The sequence below is a fragment of the Caretta caretta genome, chromosome 14 (assembly GCF_965140235.1).
Source record: "Caretta caretta isolate rCarCar2 chromosome 14, rCarCar1.hap1, whole genome shotgun sequence".
Lineage (NCBI taxonomy): Eukaryota > Metazoa > Chordata > Testudines > Cheloniidae > Caretta > Caretta caretta.
In genome coordinates this window covers 19,566,527-19,592,003 of record NC_134219.1, presented here as the reverse complement: position 1 = coordinate 19,592,003, position 25,477 = coordinate 19,566,527, and the positions used below count along the sequence as shown (strand labels likewise).

Sequence of the window (25,477 nt, the reverse complement as noted above, 5' to 3'; positions counted from 1 at the left end):
TAATAAGTTGTCATTTAATTAAATAACCTTCCTCAATGCAGTTTCCCAATAACATACATATATGTTAGAAGAAAAATGCCCATTTTGCTAAGCAAAACAATCTGAGTTCACATAATGAAAAATCCTCCTCACTGTGTGTAATCTGTGGAAAATGAAGGTGGAGTGGAAACCTTAATTTAAAAAGGAATTTCTAAGAGTGGAGTACAACAGCAGAAAAGATAGCTGCAATGTATACAAGCTTCTTAGTTATGTTTGTACATGTGTGGTTTGGTATGGGCTTGTTGGTTAATGGCAAAAGATACCTGTGCAAATCCTGAGCTGAAATCTTGCTACTAAAAAACTTTTTCAAGTTTTCCATTTGAGAATACAGTGTCACAATTATAGCAACCGGGATAATTAAGCTGGGTAAAACAGAAAGTAACATTTTCTGACTCAAGAAATAAGAAATTTTGAAGCAGCAAAAATGAGGGTTGAAGTGCTAGCTACAGAATCTAAAATACTGTTTTTCCTGTTCCAAGTGCAGAAACTCAAAATCGAAATAAGGCAGTGTTCTCTACTTGCATTTGTAAATACAAACATTTCTGCAACACTCTTCTCACCATCAGAACACTTTCTGGAACAAGATGGCAGTAAACAACACAAAATCTATACTAACCATTCACCACAAAAGGAAATCAGTACAGTTCATGAAGCACAGGTGATTTTTCATGCTAATACATACTACCAAGATGGTGGAGTGCTGCATTTTATACTAGCTGAATCTTCCAAGTGGTCTTCTAACATAACCCAAGGTAGATCACATTGCAGGAATACTCTCAAATGGCTCTATGGCTGTGTAGTTCCCCCATAATGCTGACTAGATCTCTTGGTGGCAGTTGTGTTAGGATTTTGAAAGCTTTTGTTGTTCAACATTTAAATGCTCTTCTTTGGAAAAAGATTTTCTTTCCCCACAGTCAGACACGGGCAAGATTTTACAGATTTATCCAACATAACAAACTTTGTCAAAGCAGACCAAATTCATCCTTGGCGTAAATGCAATAAAGCAAAGTGACCAGTGAGAAGTATGACCCACCCAATGCATTTATTTTGTCTCAAGCTATAACCACAAATCAAACCATTCTATGACCTGAATCATAGAATCATAGAATATAAGGGTTGGAAGGGACCCCAGAAGGTCATCTAGTCCAACCCCCTGCTCAAAGCAGGACCAATTCCCAGTTAAATCATCCCAGCCAGGGCTTTGTCAAGCCTGACCTTAAAAACCTCTAAGGAAGGAGATTCTACCACCTCCCTAGGTAACGCATTCCAGTGTTTCACTACCCTCTTAGTGAAAAAGTTTTTCCTAATATCCAATCTAAACCTCCCCCACTGTAACTTGAGACCATTACTCCTCGTTCTGTCATCTGATACCATTGAGAACAGTCTAGAGCCATCCTCTTTGGAACCCCCTTTCAGGTAGTTGAAAACAGCTATCAAATCCCCCCTCATTCTTCTCTTCTGCAGGCTAAACAATCCCAGCTCCCTCAGCCTCTCCTCATAACTCATATGTTCCAGACCCCTAATCATTTTTGTTGCCCTTCGCTGGACTCTCTCCAATTTATCCACATCCTTCTTGAAGTGTGGGGCCCAAAACTGGACACAGTACTCCAGATGAGGCCTCACCAATGTCGAATAGAGGGGAACGATCACGTCCCTCGATCTGCTCGCTATGCCCCTACTTATACATCCCAAAATGCCATTGGCCTTCTTGGCAACAAGGGCACACTGCTGACTCATATCCAGCTTCTCGTCCACTGTCACCCCTAGGTCCTTTTCCGCAGAACTGCTGCCTAGACATTCGGTCCCTAGTCTGTAGCTGTGCATTGGGTTCTTCCATCCTAAGTGCAGGACCCTGCACTTATCCTTATTGAACCTCATCAGATTTCTTTTGGCCCAATCCTCCAATTTGTCTAGGTCCTTCTGTATCCTATCCCTCCCCTCCAGCGTATCTACCACTCCTCCCAGTTTAGTATCATCCGCAAATTTGCTGAGAGTGCAATCCACACCATCCTCCAGATCATTTATGAAGATATTGAACAAAAACCGGCCCCAGGACCGACCCTTGGGGCACACCACTTGATACCGGCTGCCAACTAGACATGGAGCCATTGATCACTACCCGTTGAGCCCGACAATCTAGCCAGCTTTCTACCCACCTTGTAGTGCATTCATCCAGCCCATACTTCCTGTGTCCTGAATATCTAAAAAATCACCTAAAGCTCTAAGATAAAGACTACAGGGAACAACTGTGCTGTTCTGGCACAGTGGGACTTTCAACAAGAAGTGTAAAGCTTATCTGTGTGGGACCAGAACTTTCTCCTAAGGTAGGCACCGAGACTGTGCAATGAACTCCCCTGGAACTCAGGACCACCATCACAAACTTCACCACTTCGGATGCATCCGATGAAGTGAGCTGTAGCTCACGAAAGCTCATGCTCAAATAAATTGGTTAGTCTCTAAGGTGCCACAAGTACTCCTTTTCTTTTTCCTTAAAGTGGCCACAAAAAGGAATATCTCCCATGGCTACAGGAAAACCTACACTCCCTGCTGGTTGGCAGACAGTGAGGCACTCCTAAAGGAGTACAGGACAATGGGTAACCCCACCACTACAACCGTTCTCCTGAAATCACTTAATTCCACTAGATGAGACAGATGGGCAAAAGCCTCACAGAGCCTAGATTTTACCCACTCAAATAGGAAAATCTGGAGGCTTCTCTGTAAACTTGGTGGTCCTAATCCTCCTCAAAGCAGAGTGCCACCTATCACAGCCGATGCCACCGCCACCCAGAATTCCACGGCTCAAATAAATCATCACAAAAGTAAAGTGAAGAAAGAGCTTCATCGCTCCATGCCCAACAACACTGAATCCATCAAAGCCATTAACTAGAAAAGAAGTGGATAAGGCCATAACTCTCAACAATCTACACAAGACTGCAGGCCCAGACAGTATCTTCCCAGAATTTCTGAAAAGCCTAGATAAGCATAGCCATGACTGGCTGACACCCTTCTTTACCAACATGCACGGCCTTGGCCAAATGGCATGGAAGCAAGCAAAGCTCACTGCCACCCAGAAACCAGAGACAGAAGCCTGCATTCTGAAAAATCTACTGGCTAATATTATTACTATGCATAACATACAATATCTTGGAAAGACTCTTACTCCAGAGACTTACAACCATCTTTGAGGACTACAACCCTACGGAGTAATCCAGATTTAGCCTGGGACAAAGCACCTGCAATCAGGTAATCACACTGACAACCTACATGGAAGCTGGCTATCAAAGTGAGCTCAAAATGAACAGTGAACTTTGTGGCCCTATCCTCAGCATGCAAAATGGTTTGGCGGGATGGTCTGCTTAGAAATTGCCAAAATAGTGTATGCAGAACAACACTGCATGTACTGACAGTCATGTCACCAACTGAAAGATTTCTGTACACTAATGAAACAGACTAGCAGACCCTGTCTACTAACAACAGGCTCCCACAGTTATTTATCTTGGCACTATCACTCTTTAATATTTGTATCAGCAATATGCCACTGACCCAGACACAGATTTTTGGACAGCGGATGATCTCACATTTACCATCCAAGTGAGCACTTTTACCCAAGAGAAATGCATCACAGAAGCTCTGAAAAAACTGGGGAGTATTATTGATTATGGAGACTGACCTAAAAAAAAAAAAAAAAAAAAAACCCAAACAAACCTGTCTCCGCATTCCATCTGAGCAACCACCATGCAAAGAGGCACCTAAATGTCACTTTCTGCTAAATTAAATTTAGGCACAAGGATTTCCTGAAATATCTTGGAGTGGTTCTCACATACAACATCTGACAAAGACCACAGCCAAAATAAAGGCGAAGGATGATAAAATCTACAAATTAGCTGGGACCAATAGGGGAGCAGATGCTCACACTTTACAGACAGCCATCTTGGCCCTTGTCTTCTCAGCAGCTGAATACTGCACACAAGTATGGACAGACAATGTATATAAGAAACTTGTTGACAAGCAATTGTTCACTGCTATGGGAATTGTCACAGGAGTGCTGAAGTCAACAACAGTCTCACGTCATTGCACATATCTCACCATCATCCCTCCAAAGAGGAGCAGCAATAATACAACACGATGACAATGCAATAAACAAATCCAGATTTGCCCATTTATGAAGATTTCTAAACTTGCCCCCATAACCCACCTGAAGATGCTGTGTTAGGTCCAGGAACCCTGTCTGGGTAGCAGACAAAGCTCTTAAAACTTGGGACTATCATCAAAAGACAACTGTCCAAGCCTGTGAGAAGACAGCAGGATCAAGAACAGATTATGGATATTACAGACCAACAACTGCGCTTCACCGTGCCATCTAAGATATGGATCACAGTGAACCATGTCGGAACCTCACACAGGTGATGCAACTATCTACTATACAACTAGAAGAAGAAGGACAAACCACTATGTGAATGTGGAGAAGATATCCGAACTATAGAACACCTAGTCAACTGCTGTCCTCTAAGATCCTTCTCTGGAGGGACAACCTTGGTTCACACCATGTCACTACAAGCCACAGAGTGGTTGACAAACTTGAACGTCGACCTTTTATGTTGCTTTTCAAGTTGCCACATGAAAGAAAAGAATAAATCACTTTCCATCCTGCTTTTATATTGGTTTAACAACCAGATCAAGAAATACATGGTTGAATCTTGTCCAGTTCTCAGCTAGGATCTTGGTTGTGGCAGAGAGCTTTAAAGGTGGGAAAGCTAATGGTCCAAATAGGGATCCCTAGGTACTGAGATCTTGTATCAACAGAAACCAGAGTACTTCCTGGGAAAACACTGTCTCAGAAGCATTTTAAGTCAGTCATCTTTGGGTTTCACAAGGTATGATCTTAACACATCACTATGGACATGTCTACACTGCATTGTAGTCCTAAGGTTAGTGGAACTCCAGTTGACTGACCTGTATTAGGGAACCCTGGGCCTGAGCATCTACATTGTGTTTTAACCCTACATTAAAAGACTTCTCTAATCCATGCTTGAACCTAAGGATCTAGCATCCACACTTCAGTGCACAGAGCCAAGTCAAAGTAACCATATACCAGAGTTCCTAGTGCCCTCCTGAAATGTGTCCACTCTCGCCCTAGGGCCATGATGCACTGTGGGAAAACTTTTCTTGTAATGTGCAGGGTGAGCAGTAGTTTGAGCAGCCTGACAATACAACCTGCTGAGCAGTCATTTTGGTCCTTGCGTTCCCAGTTAGCAGACCCAGCGACATGGAGGAGGCACCTTTTGACAAACTCCTCTTGCTTGCACTTTCACTCCTGCATAACTGACAGCACATTCATGAGGTGCCAATTTCAACGGTGGAAATTTCAACGGTGTTTTCTGTCCCACCAAAGGTATCTTACAGATTCCCTGAGGGAGTGTCAGGAGGAAGCAGAATACCTTGGCATTGCAGATCTGCACTGGCAGATGCTGATCAGCATAACTGGTGTAGCCACTGATGCCCCCTACGTAGACTGCTGCTTCTGGCGCAGGGCCACAAGCACAGGCTGGTGGGACAAGGTTATCATGCAGACCTGGGAGGACCAGCAATGAGTCCAGAACTTTCGCATGAAGAAACCCTCATTTCTGGAGCTTTGTGAACAGCTCACTCCCAACCCTCCAAATGTGAAGAGGGACATCTAACGGCACCCTGGCTGATCCAGAAGCGGGTTACTGTAACCATCTGGAAGCTGACTACCCCACACTGCTACAAGTTTGTTGCCAACCAGTTTGGGGTTGGAAAGTTGACTGTGAGTAAAGTAGTGGCAGAGGCAACTGAGACAATTGAGTGGCTTACCCCAAGGTGGCATGCATTAAAGATATTCCATAGGTAATTGCTGACTTTGGGAGAATGGGGTTTCCCAATTGTGCTGGGGCCATTGACGGGACTCGTGCCCATAGTTTACCCTCCTCAAGGAACACATGTGTACCTAAACCGCAAAGGGTCCTCATTAGTTATGCAGGCACTAGTGGACTATAGAGGCAGATTTCTGAACGTCAGCGTTGTCTGTACTGGAAAAGTTTGAGATGCCAGAGTTTCTCGCCACTTGAGAGTCTGCGTTCATGGCCACACTTGGACATTATTCCCACCAAATGACATTGACATAAATGATGTTCCCTTCCCCACTGCTATTCTGGAGGACCCCACATACTCCCTTTTGCCTTGGCATTTGAAACCATTTCAGAGACCCTGGCAAAAGAAGGTTTAATTACACACTCAGCAGGTGTAGAATGGTTGTTGAATGTGTTTCTGGCAGATTAAAATCATATTGGAGGTGTCTACAAAGTCATTTGAATGTCAGTGTCATCAATTCTGTCAATTACTGTGGCTTGTTGTGCTCTTCACAGCCTTTGCGAAGCCAGAGGTGAGCTATTTCCCCCTGATTGGGCCTCCAATAGCAAGGGGATACTGGATCAGTACCCTCAACCAGAAAGTACAGCTACCACTGTGGAAGCTGATGGCACCGGGAACCAGAAGTCACAGATGCTGTGTTCTCATATTATGAGCCTGCATGGCCCTAAGGAAGAGGAGGAATAGTACCTATAAGAATGAGCTTGTGGGGAAAAAGGGGCTTATTACTTTTTTTTTTTTTTTGGGAGGGGGGGAGGGGGCAGAGCTTGGGAGGGATGTAGGGGGGACTGACATGCAATGTAAGTCTGAGTGACATGATGAACAATGAACTTGGCTGGAGAAGAGGCTGGGGGGGACGGGACCAGAATGGGTGTACAGCCAGTTTATTGAAATGTGAATTGATGTACCATACCTAAATAAAAGAAGCATTGGTAAGCAAACCTATTAATTGTTCTTGAACATTTTTTAGCTTTACTTTCTCAAGCCATAATTCAATGATGCAATGCAGTATCAATAAATGTTCTTGAAAATATAAACAGGCTTTATTTGGAAACATGTTCTAAAATAGTAAAACAGTCACACAGCGTTGGGCAGGCCAGCTGCCATTACAAAACCACACATCCAAAAGGGCAGGAAATAGTTAATACATGACACAATCCCCCTATCACTACATGTTCCCTGGCTCAACATTCTCCTGTCCCTTCTTTACATTTTCCCCTCACTCTGTGGTTGTTGGGGGAGGGGAAGGGGGATATTTCCACCAGACAGGGGTTGAAGGTGGCAGGGGGGATTGACGAAGGAAGGCTGCCCTGCCCAGCCATTCATGAGTCCTGAATGCATAGGCCACTCCAACACAGAATTATCGAAGTTACTGCTGGACTGAGGTATGTTGCAGGAACATCATGCCATGGAGTTGGAGAGGCAGCCATTATGGACAGGAGTTGCTGAAACAGTTCTCTCTGTTGAGCTCTGTCCTCCTCCCTTAGCCTTCCTTTGCCAGGCACTGCTTTGCAAGTGCCTGCTCCCTAGTTGAAACCTGTCCTCCACCTGAACAACAAACCTCAGCCTGTCCTCCTGCCTGTCAACATGCCATTGTTCCAGTCTTTTGTCACTCTTCTTCTGGTACTGGACCTGCTGGTCTGCCCTCTCAAGAACATCAACCATAACTTCATCATGGAAACAATTCCTTTTGGAACATGAAGGTACGTTGAGCCAGGGATCGAGTTCCTGAAGAAGAGCAGGGGGTACATAGGTTGAGGGTCCTGAAATAGGACATGAAAGAGGATAATTGTCTAAACTAGAACACAGAATTAATTTTTGTGGAATCTCAAGGACAAAATGTAACATTTCTGAAGTGAACCAACATATAATGTGAAGGGGATGCTTCAGTCCTCAGACTGTCTCTGGATACAGCCTTGTTAATCGAATCATAGAAGTGCAGAAACAATGGTAAGTTTAAAATTATAACCCTTTTTTGTGTTTCATAAAATTTTCCTAATTTCCATGAGGGATGGAGGGCTGGTATGTATAGTGCCCTTGCTGCAAAAGGCTTTTTCTGTCATTTCAGGCCTTCTATATTGTGAAAGATAACTGTTCTTGTGGTACCCTATTGGCAGAGGGAGATGTTACTCCAAGCGGCTGGAGGGAAACCTGCAGTTTATGCAGCTGAAGTACTCAAACATATAGTGACCAAACAGCAAATCTGTTAGTGGAGTGGACTAGTCAGCTATACAGAGGGAGGGGTCTAGAAAATACACCCTTCCCTGCAATGTGATTGACTATCTGAAGTCCAGCTTCAGGAAAAGTTTGCAGCTATCAGCAGCCAAAATTGGGTCATAACCTATGAGGGAATTAACATGATGCTGTGTTAGCTCACATGTGGCTTACTCTGTTATTGCTGAACACGAACATTCTGAAATCTGCAGCTTTCCTCCATCCACCACCTGGCATAGTTCTGGGGGAAAACTGACACCCCACTCATACTTTGGAGAAATGATTTTGTGACCCACAGACTGCATGGATTACCTCTAACTGAAATGGACTACATTTGGAAATAGAATACTGTTTCCCAAATACAACACACTCAGTTCACTGTTTACAGGCTGCTCCAGGGACCCCAGAGGAATGATTACACAGTGGCAAATTTATTACTGAAAGGAAAATATGAATGACCCTAGCAAACATCTGTGACTTAACAGTTAAAATAACAGCTGTTTATGAATGTTTGAAATTCCAAGTTGCCATTTTGAATTCCACTTAGTGGGGGGAGTGGTGACACCAAGGCACTGTGATATAATCTGCCATTGATGGCCGCACACTGCTAGCTGGGGCTTATCATTTTTGCATTGCTTCTTACAGCAGAAATCCCTCCCATTACTGTAATAATAAACTGTAAATTTCAGTCATACACTTACTGGGCTCTGGGGTGGCTTCTCTCTCCACCAGGTTTTCTGCAGACTCGGCAGCGAGTTGTTCCTTGAGGGTGGGGAGGGAAAACTATCGAACAGTTCTTCAAAGTAGGGACCAAGAATTTGCTGTTGATCCTGATCCGCAGCCTGTTCTAGGAATGATTTCATTAAAAGGGAACTTCATGCTCCTTACTGGGAGCCTAGTGCTGGCTCCCATCAGTCCCCATGCTGGATTCAGGGACCAAGAAGGCACATCCTGGCTGACCAGATCTTCATGAAATACGGTTGGCTCTGTGTTGGGTACAGTGCCCAGAACCTTGACAAAGTCATCATAAAGTGGGCATGTTGTTGACCAGTTGCCTGAGGTGTGGTTCTTGTCCCTGGTCTTCTGCTACTTGCTCTTCGACCTCTTAATACGCTCCCTACTCTGATCACCTGTCCGGATAATCTGCAGACCTGCCAACTTTTTAGCTATCCGCTAGTATGTGTGGTCATTTTTGGTGCTTCTGCTGAAGTCCACAGTTTTACTTGCTTCACATCAGAAATTCACCAAAATTTGGCTGTCCTCCCATGACCATGAAGCAGCTCACTTTGAAAAAAGCTTGATTGGCTTACTTTCCATTGCAAACCCAGGAGGTTCTCGGATACTGTGCTTTCAGTTTGATGATCAGAAGAGAATGGGTTTACGATTATCTGTGTTGCTGCCATTCACCAAGGGGTATGGCTTCTATTTTCAATACAGTGGGTTGCAGATTGTTGGGACTAAGAGAGGACCAAGGAAGTTGTCCCATGGAATTGTGGGATACTTCTGGCAGACTCCCAGGACCTGAGTAAAGTGGGGCTGCATCTACACTGCAAAGCAATAGGTCTGGGACCCTGGATCTCAGGTTGACTTGTGCTTGGACCCTCCTGCCCTGCAGGGTCCTGGGACCCTGGGTCTGAGCCCTGGGTTAGCACAATTGTAGTACAGATGCAAGGGGGAGTTTGGCTTGAGCCCAAGCTCAAGCAGGGGCTTACGTTGCAGTGTAGACATACCATGTAAGGTCTTGTGCATGCTGGTGCAAGACTTGTGCATGCTCACTCTCTTTCATTCATGCTCTGTTTTGATTAAACAGAAAGGAAAGAGATACAAATCATAAGAGCATGCTTACCATAGTTTTTACCCAGGACTCATTTCTTGGCTACATTTACACATTCCATTTTTGCTTTAGGATTTTCATAACTTTTTTTTTTCTGAAGCTTAGACATACATATCACATTCTATATGCTGTATATCTATTATACACAAAATGTCAGAAGCCAATCAGTGTTGACAAACCCAAAAATCTAATGCTAAAAAAAAAAAAAAAAAAAAAAAGACACCCCACGAAATTCTACATTTTTGAGACTAATTTCTCTTACAAGAAAGGCAGACTATTACTCCAAACTAGGAGATGCAATAACTTCTCCTGAGCTAGGGCTTTAATAAGCAACACAAACAAAACCCAGTGTGTACTGGGATCACAGATACATCCTACACCATTTATCACTTATCACTGCTGGCTCCATGTTTCAGAGCCAGCAGGGGTCTGAAGTTGGTAAGAATCTTACATTCAGACATTGGAAAGCAGGATTTTAGTCAGTTTCAGTTCCCTTCTGGTTCACAGGAAAGGAGCTGACAACAGAGAGCTGATGGACTATGCAATGGGAGTGCATTCATCAATAAACATCATCCTGGATGATGATGTTGTCTGAGTTGCCCAGCTCCTGATATGGAATGTTAACACTGCCGTAACTCGTTTTTGATGTTTTTACAATGAAAGGAAGATATTTTAGAACGAAGGGGGGAGGGGGGGGTTGCATTTTGGAAATCATCCTACCTCTTTAAATAATACGTATCTAATTGACATTCTAATCTTAAAAGGGGATCTGGAAAGCTGAAACTAAACTAAAGTTGACTTAAACCGCAAAACATCCCCTGAATTGCACCACTAACTGCACTTCTTCCAGGGAACCGTGCGAGGAGAAGGAGAGAAAGGGTCATTGAGCACAACGTGTTCATTACCTTAAGTTCTTTCCAAGAGCTCTCACTTCCCAGTTTAATCAAGACACTAAAATAAACAGTTCATTCACATAATTGATACATAGATCCTGTACAATTCATGATGCAGAACGATCTAAAGTGTCTTTAATGAATTAATAACTGCCAAAGGATTTCAAGAGGCAGAGATAAAGGAATTACAAAAAAGTTAGCTAAGATATTTCTTTGCTGAATGCCCTATGCAACCTGGTTAATACAAGCTGTCAGCATTACATCTCTTACTCATAATGCTCAGAAAAAGGCAGCATTATTTTTTTATTTCCTGAAGTTTGTCATTTTAAAATTGGATCCTTAATAGTACTAAGTTTCTACTACTATTTTTAATTGGTCACTGAAAGTTAGCGCATGTATTTATCTAAAGCAGCGGTTCTCAAACTGTGGGTCGTGACCCTGTTTTAATGCGGTTGCCAGGGCTGGTGTTAGACTTGCTGGGGCCAAAGCCAAAGCCTGAGCCCCACCACCCAGGGCTAAAGCCAAAGCCCGAGGGCTTCAGCCCTGGGTGGCAGGGCTCAGGTTACAGGCACCCCGCCTGGGTCTGAAGCTCTTGAGCTTTGGCTTTGACCCTCCCCCACCCCCAGGGTGGTGGGACTCAAGTGGGCTCAAGCTTTGGTTCCCGCTCCTGGGGTCATGTCGTAATTTTCGTTGTCAGAAGGGGGTCGCGGTGCAATGAAGTTTGAGAACTCCTAGTCTAAAGGACCACAACAATACAAAGGTTACCTAAGCTTCCAATTGTTTTTGTGAATGACTGAAAGGTTTGGAGTTAACTATCTTAGACTGGAATAGCTAAGGGTTTTTTTTACTACAAAAAAGCATTATCTAGACAATGTTAAATATTCATAATTTAAAATCTTACCTTAATAGACAATAGCTTACATAATTACAGAGCATATGCTACATGTAGTAGAAACTTATAGAAATATTGTGCACATATGCAATAGCAATTTTTAAGATCAGAAGAGTGTACCTTGGAATTTTCTGAATGTATATTTTCACAGAACCAAAAAACCCAAGAGACTATATCAAATGCCAAGACAAAAAATTCCTAAACTGGAGTTACGGTTTAAAAAGAAAAGTTACAGAAAATTAAGAGGAAAACAATTTGGAGAGCACTACTGAATTAAAAAAAAATGTGTAATGCCAAGAAACAACAAGTTACGGTTCAATTATAAGAAGTTTGAAAATCTGGAAATGCACAGCTGGAGTCATCCAAACCACCTTTGCTCTATCCCCTATGACCAGCACTCTAGGCCCCTGCCATTTGTGGCACATGCAAGTTTGATATTTGTATCTCAGTTTGACAAATCCTGAGTCTTATACCTCACGGGACTGGTCCTAGTCAATCTTGAAAGTGTAACTAAGGATTTTAAGAAGTTTGCCAACTCTAGATATCTTAAATCTACACTATTCTAAGAATCTCCCTGGAATTTGTATTAAGACTCAAGCTTGTGGTTTTTGTAGACGTATCTTAAATAGAAGTACATGATCCTCACATATAGCATCTGTGATACACCAGATTATCACTATTTAATACTCTGAATGCTTTGATAGGTCAGTTGTACTTCTTTTCAGTCTTGTAAGAAGAGCACACAGAAGTTCCCGTGGACGTCTTAAATCCAGTGTATTTTCAACTACAGACTACTGTATAAATAGCCTGAAAGATTAGTTGTATGGATTACAGCACCACCCACTATGTATTAAGTGCTTTCTACACAAACTTGAAGAGAAGTCCCTGTTCTGAAAAGCTTACATGTTGCTGCTACTGCAGCTATCTTGAACTAAGCAATACTTCATAGTACACAAGCAACGAGTAATTAACTGAGCTACTCATGTACAAAATTAAAGCTGCATACATCCACAGTTGTCATAAACTATTAAAGAGTCAATACAATATCAAAAGTTTCAGGATGTGGCAAGATAATGATCCAACATTTTCATTTGGAATTACCCATGTATAAGGCATTCATATGGATTTCAATAGGCAGGATTTTTAGCTCTTCCAGCATAATCTGTGGATATATTAATATTTTAGTAGGTTAACTGAGGACCATTTGGTGGGATATATTCTGCCTACATTATTAAAGCTTATTTTTGTGGATTTATAGTTCCTGCTATTAGCATTGCAGCTGTCTGATGTTCAAGCATAAAGTTACATGCAGCGTTATGCACATTTTTAGAACACATGCATGCACCCAGCATCGACAATACAATAGATGCATTGGATCTATGCACATATTTTGTAGTTTGCATCGGCTCCATGCACATTTATTAACATATAATGCTTGCCAGATGTACCAGATAAGAATGCCACCTAAAGCAAGCTGGACTCCCTCACGCTTTAAATAAGGGCTCAATGATGTGTATTAGAGGGATGTATTAGAGGGAGTGAAATCTATGACACCCCACTAAGTGGCTGCAATTCTATCCTACCCATGCAGGAAGTGCAAGGGGGAAGAAGTATCTTATGCTTCCAACCACACTGCACAGCTGCATAAGGGGTAATCTACAATCTAGCCCCAAAATAGTTATCTTCTCCATCCACCCAAAAATTAGTCAGAAGTGCTTCCCCCTTTTTGAAATTTCCTCTGATATTCTAATGGTTTTGAGCTGTAAAGGGGAAAAATAAAGAAATTTCAAATTTCAACACCCATGCCTCAAAAATGCCTTGGCCAGTTTCTCCTTAAACTACCTAGAAAGAGTTTTGTCCTAGCAGAGGATCCTGCATGCAGGGTTCCATTTATCATGGTTAGAATGTGATGAAATAATGTAAGGAGAAATCAACTTTCGCTATATCATTAATATTTCCAAATTCATATAAATATGGAGATAGGTATGCAACCCCATGCTCTATGAGCTCCTACACAGTTTTCACAGTGATATAAATGTGCACTAATCAATGCACCAAATATACTTAAAAACAAAATAAGATGTCTTAAAAACAGACATAGTATGCAAGCCCCACCCAGCACAGCCCTTGCTCTCCCTAAATGCCTGAGAAATTAATGCCCTTGCAGTATATATCTGAAAATTCATAGAACACTTGTTACATATACTTGTGGAGATAGTTTTTTTTGCACGTGCACAACAAACTATCTAAATCCAGTATTTTTTTATATCTGCACAATGCAGACATCCAAACATATTTATTTTAAGTTGGGAAAAGAAAAGAAAATTACTCCTATGCTGACAAGTTATGTCTTTTTTTAACTTTGTTACAGTAGTTGTGAAAAGGGCAAAGAGAAAAGAATATAGTAAAGCAAGATGAGTGCACATGCTGCATCCTATTCTTTGTAAAACTATTCCAGCTTTCCAAAATAAAAGAAATTGGAGTGTGTGTATACACAAATAAACAAGCCTATTGTTTCATTGACTATTGCACATAAAGCAAGATTAAACCAGCTGCATTTCATATATTAATAACTGATTTAGTTCCATATATAAAACACAACAACTTCAGAGGACAAGTGAATTTTCCATAATAATTCTTGGTCAAAGATTTAGTAACTTTGGTAAAGAAAGTATTTCAATATAAACACTTGGGTCTTGTTACTAAAGAACGAGCATCACCACAAACTCCAAAATTCTCTTGCAAACATTTTGATATCACACATAGAGCAGTTTTTAAATTTTACATCCAAGTTATTACTCTTATTCAATATAAGGTAAATTACATTTGAAAAGAAATGAAATGACAAGTGCTTAGATCCACCAGCTACTTTCACTCCTAGAAGTTGCCTAGTCTATTTCTCAACACCCCAGGTGAATTCCACACATATGTCCACTCACCATGGACTCTGGGTGTCATGGTGATGAGGGAGAATTGGAGTTCTGTTAAAGAGTGGAGGGGATGGGACAGCAGTTTCTGGAACAGGGAGAGGAAGCGGAATAAGAAAGTAGCTATGGCTTAGTACAAGCCATAAAAATATTCAGATTGCAGTTCCTCTTCTACTTCATTTCCCCCACCACCAAACTGAAACCCCACTGCCTGCAAAGAATGATCCCGTATATGGTCCTGCTCCTTCCATGCCCCTCACACACAACTGCTTCTCCTCTGGTGCCACCAATCATAGTCCTCCCTGTCCAAAACTTCCTACTATGCCAACTCTCCACTATTCTCAACACCAATCACCCCCCACCCCGCCCCTGCAAAAACACCCCCTGCAGCCTTTCCCTCCTCTCTACTCCCTGCTTAACATTAACTTGTACATAATTCCTGCACGCAAAAAAAGCTTTGTAGAATTTAAGAGCTCACTGAGATTAAGTAAACTGGTTTATTGCCCAGCTGCAGTGCTGTCTCTAACCACCAGTTCTCTTCCATGCAGTCCATGGTTGAACTTTGCAAGGAAATTTGTTTTAAAGTGTTGTTATATCCAGCCATTCATAACAAAAATCCTGAAGGGCCTATCAAGGACACATTTAGAACATAAAAATCATTGACCAAGATTTTCAGAAGTGACTTGCGATTTTCTGTGCTCAGCTTGACACACTTTAAAGGGGCTCTTTTAAGGTATCTTGAGCTAGGTACAGGAAAAAAAGCAAAGCAATCACTAGTAACCTTTGGAAAACCTTGGATCCCACTTCTACAACAATCATGGTTAGAGCTCAGCCTTATTTACTAAATACTTTGTACTAATGTGACTTCCTTCTAAGGTTCAAAACACACTTGAACCTCACAATTCCTCTATGGTAGATATTCTTCCCACTGCACTGATGAAGAAATGGAGGCATAGAGAGAAAATTGACTTCCACAAAAATCACCCAGCAAGTCTGTGGAAGAGCTGAAACTAGAACCAAAGACTTCTATATCCCCATTATATATCCTAAGTAACATGTGTGACCAGTTTTCCCTTGTTGATTTATGACTGCATGATAAATCCTGAGCATAGGCATTTATAATAGAAACAGAATTGTTAAGGTCTCACAAAAAATGGATATATATTCTATTTTAAAACCAACTTTAATTAACTACCCTATTTTCTTTATTCTTTACTGTATATAAAGGAATAGGCCTGCATTTCTCCAAGGTATATCTGCTCCCACGGCTTATTCCTCACAAGAACTACAATGTAGACATCCAAACATGTTTATTTTAAGTTGGGAAAATAAAAGAAAACTACTCCCATGCTACGCAGACATCAGTTGTCATGTTACAGGGCTGATTATTCCACACTTTAAATAAAGGGCAAGAGCTATTAAAAAGAAACCTGTTCTCATTAAAGTTTTATAATAATTAACTAAAAAGAAAATCTCAAAAAATACAGGACAGATTATCAGAATTATTTCTAAACTAAACGTATTTGAAGTAGTCCATTTCATATCAACAGTTTTTATGATTTTAAAACAAGAAAAAATTATTTGCCAACGCAAACAGGCGAAAGAACACAACTACCAAATTTAGTAGTTATGAAAGTCTGTATTTTTGTACTTAAATTCCCATGTAAATGATTGGTAAATATGCCTGCATTTAGAAGGAGGTTTCCAAATGTATCCCAGTTTAAATACAGCTAGAACACTTACATTTCAAAGATTCAGTAGCTCTTTCTGAATTCCAATAAAGGAATTAGAAGACCTATGGCTACACAGAAAGCAACTGTAACAGTAATGCTGCATTCAAAAAAAACAATGTTCTATAGCAAACCATTTTTTTCCTGTTTAAAACCATACTGGTGATGTCTACGCCCTGTAGCTAAATAACTATTCATCTGAAATGGAACACTTCAAATGTGTTTAGCTTAGAAAAAATTCTGATGATCTATCCTGTGAAAGGGTGGAAGTTAAGTTGAAGACTAAACCTTTCTTTTCGCTCTTTCATCACTGAAGTGACCGCCACCAGTTATGATGCCATTTTTTCTAGGCCAGACTAATTCAGCAGTTAGACTTGCATTACTGAACATCAGGCAGCCAGGGACAAAATTTTGAAAGAACAGGGAGAAAGATATAATATAAAGCAAAGGAGTACTTGTGGCACCTTAGAGACTAAGAAATTTATTTGAGCATAAGCTTTCGTGAGCTACAGTTCCCTTCATCAGATGCGTCCGATGAAGTGAGCTGTAGCTCACGAAAGCTTATGCTCAAATAAATTTCTTAGTCTCTAAGGTGCCACAAGTACTCCTTTTCTTTTTGCGAATACAGACTAACACGGCCGCTACTCTGAAACCTGTCATAATATAAAGTGTTAAACGTTCCTTCTCAATAGGAAGTTTCCAACAAATACCACCACTTTCTGTTTTATTTCAACAAGTTGGTGGCCCATGTAACATTTATTGAATAATACAAAATAACTATTGTCAAGACACAGAATTTCCTCAGTGTTACTGTACTTCAAAGCCAGCAAAAGAAGAGTTAAAGAAAAAGGGGTAGCATTTGCTTTTTAACAACAGCTGAACTAAAGTGCCTTTTAAAAATTGCATATTTTATGTAATGGTCTAGTTGGAAGAGTTTGTCTCTAAGGGCTTGATCCTGGTCTCATTCCAGTCAATGGAAAAGCTCTGATTGACTTGAAGGATGCAGGATCAACACCTAAATCCCCATGAATGTGTTAGATTATATGACTTCATTCTCTTTGGCCAATTAGGCTCACAGTTTTATCCAAGCCATTTTATAAGCACATATTGAACATACACACATACTAGTTCACTATTGCCAGATGAAAACTTTCCAAGATTATTCATATTTAGTAACTACACACAAACTCACAATTATATACAGAATCACTACTACTCTATTGAGCTTTAATAATTATTGTGATGTTCAATGCTGATATGGCCTTTGTAACTGAAACATAAGTAATCAAAGATTAAAAAAAAGCACTATTTTGGTTTTAATAAAATGAAAACTAATACATGAGCAATCAAAATAATTAACACTGAAATTTATCAATGCATGTATTTGCCACATGCATGTCATCATTAGCTATCAAAACTCATCATTCAGTGCACAACCTCTCTGCAGAAAATCCAGGCATGTATTGAACCTGCTCCATAAGGAGGAGGACTTTAGGGAAAAAAATTACAGGAAAGAAAACATGATCAGATGGTACTACCACCACCTCTAGAATGTCATTTGAACATTTCAACCACATATTTGAATGTGAATAAAATGTTCAAAGATTATAGAAAGTAAGCCATCATTCTCAAGCTGATCAGAAGTTATCCTACCAGTGTTAGTGTAGTTTGCTGTTTCTCTTTCCCATCAAAGAGCCATGTCTGACATTGATGCAGTTTTCACTATGGACTCCCATAATAAACAGTCCACTCCACACTCTTTATTAATGTTAACATACCACAATGAAGTTTCAGTTAATGAATTTTAATTTGTTGTTCGCAATTAACATGGAATTTTATACTACAACTTACAATAAGTTCTCCATAATAAATAACATCCTCACAGCAAAACCAGAAGAGATCAAAAATGTCTCAGCACCATTATGTAAACGCTTGATATTCTTCTTGTTGGCCAGCCTGAAAAGTAATGTGACAATGATCATTAACTTGCTTGTTTTGTGGCCTTCAGAAACCTAAACAACAAATATGGTTTTATTTTCACATAATTTATATTAAGACAAGTACTTCTCAGTGGAATTTTACATGAACTATTTGTTTCCAATTATTTTTGGATTATGTGAAACTAGTTACATTGATAATGATTCATATGCATTTTTGCGCATGCAATACATACTTTTTACCATACTGGTATTCTACACTTTCACAATATTTCTTCTCACTGTGGTTCAATACAGTTTAACATATATTGTTCCAATCAAAATAACTCAATGACTGTGGTATTTTACACTAAAATACCCCATCTTATTTTTCTAAGGACAAAAATAGTTACACATTCACTTAAAAATGATAGTAATAAAATAGTGATAGAAGATACAATTTACACACATTTTCCAAGGCAAAATATGAACAAAGTAGCCTGAAAAAAAGGAAGCTGAATACATCAGGGCTCATTTTACTTCAGGTCGTAATTTCTGTGTTTGGTACTGACTGTACTTCAGCTGAAAGTGTGCTAGCAAAAACTGCCAGGGCTTGAAAAATAACCCACTTGCCAGTGATGAGCAGAAAACTTTCCCTGGTGACCGTGACATCTTATCAGTTTTCTCCATAATTTAAGCCTTTTAAAAAAAAGTATCTACCCTTTATGGCTGCAAAGATACCCCTTCAATTTCTGAACCAGTGTTATGTTGTCTTATTGAATCTATCCAAAACGATGAGAGGTGTGAACTGACTTCAGTTCAAATCCTAGCTCTGCACTCAGCCAGAGTAGCCAGGACCAATATTGGGAATTTCTGTAGGGCTGACAGAGTCATTCTTTTCCCTCATATTCCCAAGGCTACTGTACAGCAGCAGAGATACCATGTGGATGTTAGTTCAGCCACAGAATAGCCTCCTCCACACCATTTGCCATTCTGTGAGAGTGGAAGTGATGCACTGTTAACTAGATCCATCAGCACCTTATCCAAATACCTACTGTTCCAAGAGGTACTCATGTCCCATACAGGCTCCCCAAAATCTTGTTGCATCCCCACTGAGGTTGAATTACACTGTTTCCACTAGTGGATCTTATTTACTTTGAGGATTCTTAGAATTCTTCCACCATCACTCCAGATTGGCAATAAGCATTTTTAATCACATCATTTAACACTGCCCAGAGAAGGATGGGAGAATTTCAGAAAATCCTCAGTGTAGGCAGAGCCAAAGAGAGTCCTCTATAGCTGCAGAGAATGGGTGTAATATGTCCCTAAAAGTGATATGTATCATTTCCATTCATCTTAACAGAGTGTTTATTCTAAAGATTTTAACCTCATGAAGCTGTAATATAACTGGAACTTCAAGGAAACTGCAGTGCACCACCCTCCCCACACACTGTTGGGGACTAAGTCTCCAGCTTAGTAGGCTACTGGATGGTTTGCCAAGATCTGAACTTTGTTTAAACACGGTGGTGGTCACCACATCTAACTGAACAAACTGGACAGAAATCTCCCAGCCCTCCCAAAAAAAAAAAAAGAAGAAAGAAACTACTTGGGGAAGGAGGGTTCTATATAGAGTGGTTCTCAGAAAAAAAAAATCCACAACTGTCAGGGAAATTGTCTTGGAATAACCATTTAAATAGTTGTTGCCAGAACCACTTCAGCATGGACAGGAACAACTAGACCCAGAAACATAGCTTAGTATTAGTATGTTACTCTGTGAGCAGTATCAATGAGCATCACCAGTTTATCTCACAGATTTGATGTTACCCAAAGCAGCAACCCAATAACTGTGACACTGGTGGGAACAGGATTGCTGAACAAACTGATTGTTAATTTGTAGTATTGCTCAGGCAAAAAAAAAAAAAAAAAAAACAACCCTGTAGAACATGAGGACAAAAGGTATTTGGTCTGGATGTACAGAGCCACCTAACATTATGTTCCAGGATTAAGACCCAGAAAAAACAGTCCTTTCATCTCAGGAGAGCCATCTTCTTCCTCTCTTCTTTGAGAAGAAATGTCAAATAGGAAGAATAAATGTTTTTTTAAAAACTTGCTGGGATAGCCCTATACTCAATGTAATTGAGCTATAAAGACTGTTAGGCGATCAGATACTAAAATAAAGAGGGCCATATATGTACTTAAGATATAACGGTAGTATTTTTCTGGAAAAAAAAAATCCATGTTCAGCCATTCAAGTGATCCAATTAAATAAATATTCTTAGGTAGTTTGTAATTACCTGAAATGCTTCTTGTTCCATAAATGAGAGACTTCACTTATATTTCCAACTTTCCTAGTACTTAAACATAGCTAACATTTATTTGAGCATGCATATGCCCAGTGACCTGGCCTGTTTATTAACAATCACTTGTCCAGCATTTTCCATTTCAAAGCACTGGAGTAATATTAATTCATATATTCATCTCCATATAGATGAAGATTATAAAATTGTTCCAAAGTACTGTATACCTATCTAATATTAGACTATGAGGAAATTTTAATGATCAACCAATTTACGCAATATTTCTGACATACTAAAAGGCCATAAAACAAGTATTCCATAGAAAGTTTCACTTACCCATGATATATCAGTCTCACAAAGTTAATCTCAGATCCTTGCTGCTTTCTAAACCACATTTAAGTTCTGTTGCCAGAATAAGATGCCAGTTTGAATGTACCTGAATTTATCCGCTTCATCCATTTTGTAATTTGCTCTGTTTTTCCACACAACATTCTTCTGAATCACAAGAGGAATCACTTTCAGAAACTCCAGTTTGTTAATCTGTCAAAATCAAAGTAGGAAAAGTTAACAAAGTTACAAAAAAGAATAGGGGAAAATAAGATTCATGCAAACACATGCTTCATGCCTTACGTACTTCACCATATTAGCGAGGGGTTTGGACACACCATGCAATGCCATTGTAATGTCCTAGGCTCTCAGTGTCCCCTGCACACATTAAAAATACATTTTTAAAGAAAGTTAGATAACTAAAATATGGACCAAATTAAAGTATTCAGTAACGCTGTTGTGGATAATTGAAACCTAAAGAAAGAGTAATGGACAAGCATACCTATTTGAGGCTCCTTTGATCTCAACTGTGAATGCCTCAGTTACTGTTGGTATTGCAGTAAAAGAAATCAGTAGAGTCGACTGATGGTGTGGTTGCCTCGAGGAACACGGCACTATTTTAGATAGGTTAACATGTCACTTTGTATGTAACATCATTCCAAAACAGGCAACAATGAAACATTTGTCTTTTGAGCAAAGGTAACTGCACGCACAAAAATCGCATTAGTCTGCAGGCTGCATTCTGCTACAAGTATCAAAATGTACTGACAATTTCACGGTAAAATACCTGAGACACTATATTTTCTTGTTATATCAGTGAGCTTTACATACAATTATGGAAGGCAGCAAACAGAGATGCACGTTTGCTGTGTGTGCCCCTTGAGGTTTTCAACTTTCCCACAACATACTTCAGGTTTTCCCCTCATCTGGACCATCCAAAAACATTCAAGTTGTTTTTAAACAAGGGATAAGAGCATGAATGGTATGGGTTTCTAATAAACAAAATTAAAAGTGATAATAAACTGATGCAAAATAATATATTCAGATATAAAACATGCAAAACCAACAGTGTCACTAACGTGTCATCGGTCTCTGTTGAACAGTCATCAGGCAAATCCCGCTCTTCTTTCACAGTTATGATTCTAACATCTTCGGGTCCAGAACAAGTAGATTCTTTAGACAACTGGTCATCATTGTCATACCTGTATCACAGAAATATGCATAATTAATTAATATTGCTTATGTCTACATTTATTCTCTTCAAGCATTCTGAAGGAATACATTTAACTTTGAAATATCATTAAAAGTTCTAAAATCTATACATAATGGGAAGACCAGCACCTGTTTTGTGCACATTCTGAAGTTTCCAATTTTATTAAAATGGACTGCCGATTTTACTGTACATAAACTTTCTGAACTTTAATTAAAAAGACTCTCCTGTGATCTTTTTAAGCACAGATTAAACTTTGTTTATACCAATCATGTAAAAATAGAGAATGTCACTAACGTTCCATCCGCTGCTATTAAAGAAGTGTCATCTGGTAACTCTCTTTCCCCTTTCACTGTAATTCTTCTCACATCTTCAGGCAGGGAACAGATTGATGCTTTTGACAATGGGTCACAGTTGTCATATCTGTATTACAAACATACATTTGGTATTAAATTAACTTTGAGAATAGTCTTTGGCTCATTCAATTGTAATAAAATGTGGTGATATTTTACTTACAAATCTAGTAAAAATCCTGCAACTTCTGCATCATTTCTGAAATCCAGTTTTTCCTTAAGTGTCAACCATCTATCAATATGGTTTCCCACATAGATTCTTGTTTTTCCTCTTCTTCTATCGAGACTTTGCTTCCTCTTTTTCTTTTCCAAGCAGGACAGTACAGGAGGTCTACCACACCTCTTTGCTGGTAACGACATTGTAAGCTTACAAAAACAAGAAATAATAGTAAAAATGCAGTTCATGGCAATTATGCAGATGTCAGTGTTCTAAGTCATTGCTGTAAATGCTAATTTCAAACACTGCAATATTTATACACAAACACAGGACCAAATATACCAATTAAATCAGATGGTTCAGGCTCTAGGAGAACCGAGGTTATCCTGGAGCCTGACCAGAGAGCTGCTGAGCACCTCTATCTCCTATTGACTTTAAACAAGGATTCAGCACCTCTCTGGGGAGCACATACATAACTGAACATAGATCACAATATACACCATAAGCAACATCCATGCACGCATATGTGTAGTAGCGGATTTTCAGAAAAATGTGCATTCTTGTATATCCCCCCCCATCTTAGAAAAAAAATCAACTGCTAATTTTTTTAACCCCTGTGTATCCACTCCCCTTTAGTTCTCTCCCTTCTCGGGGCTCTCATTACTCCTGCAGCTCCCCCCTGCTCGTAGCAACTCTTAACCTCCACTTTCCCCCCCGTCTGCCCCATTTTGCAGCTCTTCTTCCCATGGTGCGGCTCGCTCCCTCGCGGGATGCAGGAGCCTTCTGCCTCGGGCTGCCCCGCGCGGGCGCCGTCCTTAGCCTCGTCTGTCGCTCTCACCGCGAGGGCAGGCAGCCTCAGGGCTTCACTCGGGAGCAGAGGGAGCCCAGCTCCCGGCCCTGCCGGAGCGGCCGCTGCCCTGCGGTGCGACTCAGCCCGGGCAGCGCCAGCGGGACGGACCCGTGCGGGAAGCGTTGTGTCCTGGGGCCCCTCTCCGCCCCCCGCACACGGCGCTGCTTCCCCATCGCCCCGCTCCCCCCGCACGCCCGCCTCCCGCTCCCCCAGCCCCGGAATCCTCTCACCACCTCCCCCTCCCCCACCGATCCCTTCCGGGCACCTGGCGGGGCAGGGTCCCGTCTCCCAGCCGCGCCCCTCCCCGTGGGGCCGCTCGCTCGCTCGCTCACCAGCGGGGAATCACGGCGCCGGAGCCGCCGCCGCCGGCGGCAGCCGCAGCAACAGCAACAGCAGGTGCGCGCGGCCCAGAGCGACGAGGTCGCGCGCGCGACCCGCCGAACCGAGATAAACACGGGACACGTGACCACCCAGTCCTGTCGCAGGCTGATGACGCACATTTGGGGTGGGGAGGGGTAGAGCCACGCCGCGCTTACCGTCTCGCATTTCAGGCGAGCCGCAGCCGCTGACCAAGGATCCCTGCGGGCCGCGCGGACCCCGGGCAGCCCGCCGGCAGGACGTGGAGGCGGCTCATCGCGGAGAAGCGCTGCGGACACAGAGATGGGGAGCGTAAACTGAAGTGCCCCACTCACAGCTCCCTGCTCCGCACCACTGTATCTCCCCAGCCAGGCTAGTGTCATTCATCCCCCTGCTCGCCCGCGCCTTTGTCACACTGTTCAATGCCATACGCTAGCAGCAGTGACTAGAAAAAAGGTCACGAAAGGAACTCACCAGACACTTTGGCTGTTCCTCTTGGTTACTAGGCTCTGTGGAAGAGGGTAAATGGGTTCCTGGTATAAGCACACATCAGATTCATAAAACCCAGAGAGTCCACACCACTATTTTGTGATAAAAAGTTGAAACTTTGCAGTGCCGCTATCTGATAAAGTGCCAACCCTACCATCTAAATTATGAGGAAGTGTGGTCATTTTTGTTGATCCATTGCAGAAAAATGAATACATTTCACTACTTAAGTGATTAACTTAATTAAAAGTTCGAGATATTATTCTTTTATTTATATTCAGTATAAGTTTTACATAATATCTTCTATGTGGATCTAAAACAAGTCCATTCTATACAACATTCTTCTCGCAAATCAATATTATTGCTACTGATACTGCAGTAGTACCTACAGCCCAAATAGGGATCCAGGCCCCACTTGTGCTAGCACTGCACAGACACACCACAAAAAGGTGGTTGTTGCCCTGAAGGGTAAGCCATTGTATGTTTGCTTTCTTCTATTACTTAAAGGCTATATGAGCAAAGCAGCATTTTTGGCACTGAACTTCTGTAAACATGGTTATCTGTATGTACACACTCACACACTTTTCAAGCACTGACTTTGGATCACAACATCTACAAGAACTTAATTCTGTCTTATGCCAGAAGAGTTCTGGCCAATCTACAGGAAGAGTTCTCACACTGTACTCTAAGTGGCAAATATTCAGACTTATTTGATGTACGTTAAGAGATAAGCATGGCTGTCTGCAAGGGAAATTGGGAAGTGCGAAATCTTAAGGAAAACAGTGACTACTCACAATCTTATTAATTAGGTCGAACCTAAAACCAGAATGAAAACAAATCAGAAAGTAGGAGCTTCTGAGTTGGATGACTGATGGAAAGTCTGATCTATTCAAAGCAAGAATGAATTGCTTTGAGATAAAAGACTGACAGCCATGAACTAGTGACCAAAGTTGACATGGAATTGAGAAACCAGAATTAAAGGTTAGAACTAGGTTCTTAGAAGTCCAACAGCTTAATTAAAATAAAATTTAAAAAAAAAAAAAAAAGCCTGCAAAACCAAACTGAATTGTCTGAGTAGTAAGAGCTCTCCTACCCTTCACAGCCTG

At 41.0% G+C, this 25,477-nt stretch overlaps 1 protein-coding gene across 3 annotated transcripts in view; it reads right to left on the bottom strand.

The window, feature by feature from the left end:
* Positions 1–23,948, bottom strand: part of FOXK2 (forkhead box K2) — a 103,782-nt gene extending 79,834 nt beyond the window's left edge. The window contains exons 1-4 of one of the 3 annotated variants that reach the window (XM_075119346.1): positions 23,794–23,948; positions 22,685–22,887; positions 22,466–22,591; positions 22,038–22,160 (exon numbers count right to left, since the gene is read on the bottom strand). In XM_075119346.1, coding sequence (XP_074975447.1) covers positions 22,038–22,160; positions 22,466–22,591; positions 22,685–22,881 — 446 coding nt within the window. In that variant the 5' untranslated portion in view covers positions 22,882–22,887; positions 23,794–23,948. Of the gene's footprint in view, positions 1–18,269; positions 18,375–20,967; positions 21,172–21,265; positions 21,340–22,037; positions 22,161–22,465; positions 22,592–22,684; positions 22,888–23,793 lie in introns of those variants that run through there. The other 2 variants (XM_075119349.1, XM_075119347.1) reach the window with 2 other exon arrangements.
* Positions 23,949–25,477: the final 1,529 nt, after the last annotated feature.